The sequence below is a fragment of the Triticum urartu genome, chromosome 4A (assembly GCF_056163025.1).
Source record: "Triticum urartu cultivar PI428250 chromosome 4A, HENAU_Tu73, whole genome shotgun sequence".
In the NCBI taxonomy this organism is placed as follows: domain Eukaryota; kingdom Viridiplantae; phylum Streptophyta; class Magnoliopsida; order Poales; family Poaceae; genus Triticum; species Triticum urartu.
In genome coordinates, this window is record NC_141876.1 from 97691031 (window position 1) to 97694283 (window position 3253).

Genomic DNA, 3253 nt, shown 5'->3' on the forward strand with positions numbered 1-3253 from the left:
GCGGAAAGAATGGCCGGCAAGAGTCGGCTGAACCCTAGCATGAGGAGGCCTTGCTGCGTCACTGTCCGCGTGGCCTTGGCGACGAGGGCCTTGTTATCCTCAACGGCGGCCTTGTGTTGCACGATGGCCGTGTCGAGGGTGGCCTGGACCACGGCTTTTCTCTTCACAGCAGTGGTCATCCGGCCAACCTTCTTGGCCGTTTCTCGGGCGAGCTGCTCCGGCATGAGCCCCTTCTTGGGTTTCTTCTTCTGGACCGTAGGGCGAGCGGCAACGGCGCGGCCGGGACGGCGTGCTTCGGCATGGTCACCATGGAGGCAACGAGAGGGCGGGAGGGTTTGCAGGGGGAGGCAGAAATGAGAACATCGTGCCCCGATTGTGCGGGCAGGGGAGGACAAGGACGTGTGTCCTGCACGTTCGTTTTAACGCAAACTGATCCAAATTTGGACCAAAAATGGATCACAGACGGACGGGCAAATTTGGACCGAAAATGAGTTGCAACCGGATAGAAGACAAACGCCCGTCCGTCTACATTGACGCGTTTACCATGTTTTCTGTCCATTTTGACCCAAACAAAGCAAATAAGGTTGCACGTTAGAGTTGGCCTTATTACTAGTGCAATTGCCTGGACACTCTGGTCTGGTACACAGATCAGAGGAGCAAGGCTTCGACATGGCTTTTTGCATTCAATTCGCTTAGAGAGCGCAGGGGCTAGACGAGCTAATCAGATGGGCCGTAATAATACACCAACTAGACTTGTTAGGCTGGTTGTAATGGAAAGTATCATATACTAGTATTATGCATATGATATTAATGTATGATACTACCTCATTAATGCATAGTATCATATAATACTTTATTTATTGTCATGCATGACACAAAACAGTATAGCATTTATTATGATACGGTATCATGATATGATACTTCATCATCTCTTTCTTCATTTAATGCTATGACATTTCATCAAAATTGCTTAGTTGGCATGCATGATACTAGCTATGATACTACCATTACGACCAGCCTTATATTCATTTTTTATCCGTTCCGATGAAGAAAGATCTACTGCTGCAGCAGAACTCAACAGAACTCGCTAATACTACGTTACAAAAAAAACTCTTATGAACAGGCAAAACTGTAGACCCCCGTTTTACATGGATGTGATCGTAGCCTTTTTTATAGGTATGTGAAGGTAATTAGAAGGGTGCTGTAGCAAAGTCTCGTTTCTTGGCGATGCGCCCACGCATCTGGCGATGACGGCGCACGTCGTGATCGTCGAGGAGCGCGTCCGGATCAAACACGTCCCCTTCCTCGTCGTCGTCCGAGTCAGAGTCCGTCGAGTTCCTCCTGACGCCGAGCACCGGCTTCAGACCCTGCACAATATCACGCGTGCAGCACGCCGTGTTATTACGCTAGAAAAATCACGAGCAAACGTAAACGGAAACAGCTAGTTTATCACCGGCAAGAAAGTAAAATGCACGTTACCTCGGTGAAGATCCGGGCTGCGTCCTGCGAGGAGTGCGTGGTCAGCACGTACAGCGCCGCTTCCTGCAGGAAACGAAACGACATAATAATGTTACGTCAAGCTTTTCATGGTACGTGTGTGCGAAGATCTGACGAGCTGGAAGAGATGGTGCTTAATTTGCTTACCCTGGCGTAATTGAGCTCGCCGAGGGAGAGCGTCTTGGGCTCCCGCTCCATGGAAGACATCCTCTCCGGCTTTGCAACCCCGACGATCCTCATCGATCGTCACGTACGTACGCGCGACGATTTACTATACCCACACGTCTCTTGCGGATGCGGATTACCAATGGGTGTACGCTTCGATCTGGTGATGGTCTCGTGCGCTGTGGCGGAGGAGAGGAGCCAATGGCCGCGTACGTGTATATATACGAGTCGGCCAAAGGAAACGAAAGCAACAACGAACACCATACGTGTCGTGGGGTTCCCATGCGTCGGCTGCTGCACCGGTGGAGGAGCGGCGGTGGACACGTGTGAGTGGCTCGTGGGTCGGAGCCGTCGACCTGACCGATCCAGAGCCAGCCGTCGACGCCGCCGATCGAGTGCATGGCTCGCGGAACGTGAGGCCAATGGGCGCCCGGCACGTGGTGCTGTTCGAACCGGCCGCTCCGTTGCGCGCACGTTACGAGCTGCTGCGCATATGCGTGATGTGATCATGTCGGCTAGGTGAGCCTGCTGCTAGACTAGCCACAATGAAGAGTAACATACACTAATAACATACATATATTTCTAGACCATATTATTATCTTTATAGTGAGTAGTAACATAGGTGTGGTGTCATGCAAAGCTTTATTTATTAGGTTCTAGACTCATACTGTATTGGGACATGTAATGTTACAGGAACTAGCTAAGTTACTAGAAATGCCTCTCTCTTCATTAACTCATTGTCACATAGACAAATTTGTTAAGTTAGACTTGAAATTACTGTTGAAGTTACTTTTACTGTGGCCAGTCTTACGAGAACCTGCTAGCGTTTTCTTTTAAGATCCGGCGATTTATGGAGTTAGGAAAAGAGTACTCACTAGATTGTGAGTAAAACAATTAAAAAGGTATAAAACCGAGACATCTTTTGCAGACAATCTCATGAAACTTTATTCAATCGCTAGGATGAAAGAAATGCCTAACCACTAGTAAAAAAGGGGGCTTTGGTCCAGGCTGGGTAAGCCCATTAGTCCCGGTTCAGCCCAGAACCGGGACCAATGGGTGCATTTATCTCGGTTCGTGCGGTTAAGGCATTAGTCCCGGTTCACCTGGGCCCATTAGTCCCGGTACATGCCACGAATCGGGACTAAAAGGTGCGATGCCCATTAGTCCCGGTTGGTGGCACCAACCGAGACTAAAGGCTAGACCTTTAGTACCGGTTGGTGCCACGAACCGGGACTAAAGGCCCTTTTTCTATCAGTGAACCAAACAAACATAGTGGTTAGGCCTGACATCGGCGCATGCTTCGTTAAATTGTGAGCCTTAACATTTGAGCTTCTAAATTTATGTAGTCGCTTCGTTTCAAAATAAGTATCTCAGTTTTGTATTAACTTATTGGGATGGAGGGAGTATTACATGAAATAAAAGAAGAAGATTCTCGATGATAGCTCCATATACCAAGCCACTCCCTCGATGGATTGCTTCTACGTACCACCCCTTTGCAATCTGAGGTCAAATGAGTCCGGTGCAAAATCAAATCTTGAGATAAGGCCGTACCTTCCCTGATTGCGAGAGTTTCAAGGGTAGATGGATCGCC

General features: G+C 48.8%; 1 protein-coding gene across 1 annotated transcript; it reads right to left on the minus strand.

Moving 5' to 3' along the window:
• Positions 1-818: 818 nt before the first annotated feature.
• On the minus strand, positions 819-1846 carry LOC147974963 (uncharacterized). Its single transcript, XM_087519580.1, has 3 exons — positions 1645-1846; positions 1480-1542; positions 819-1367 (listed from the first exon to the last, which is right to left on the minus strand). Exons 1-3 carry the CDS (start codon positions 1735-1737, stop codon positions 1191-1193), a joined length of 333 nt encoding a protein of 110 aa, XP_087375706.1. The 5' UTR covers positions 1738-1846; the 3' UTR covers positions 819-1190.
• Positions 1847-3253: the final 1407 nt, after the last annotated feature.

Coding starts and splice junctions, on each gene's coding strand:
- LOC147974963 (XM_087519580.1), bottom strand. CDS start 1,737: ATGAGGATCGTCGGGGTTGCAAAGCCGGAGAGGATGTCTTCCATGGAG. Junction 1,543..1,644: donor GCGAGCTCAATTACGCCAGG/GTAAGCAAATTA, acceptor CGTTTCCTGCAG/GAAGCGGCGCTGTACGTGCT. Junction 1,368..1,479: donor CAGCCCGGATCTTCACCGAG/GTAACGTGCATT, acceptor GATATTGTGCAG/GGTCTGAAGCCGGTGCTCGG.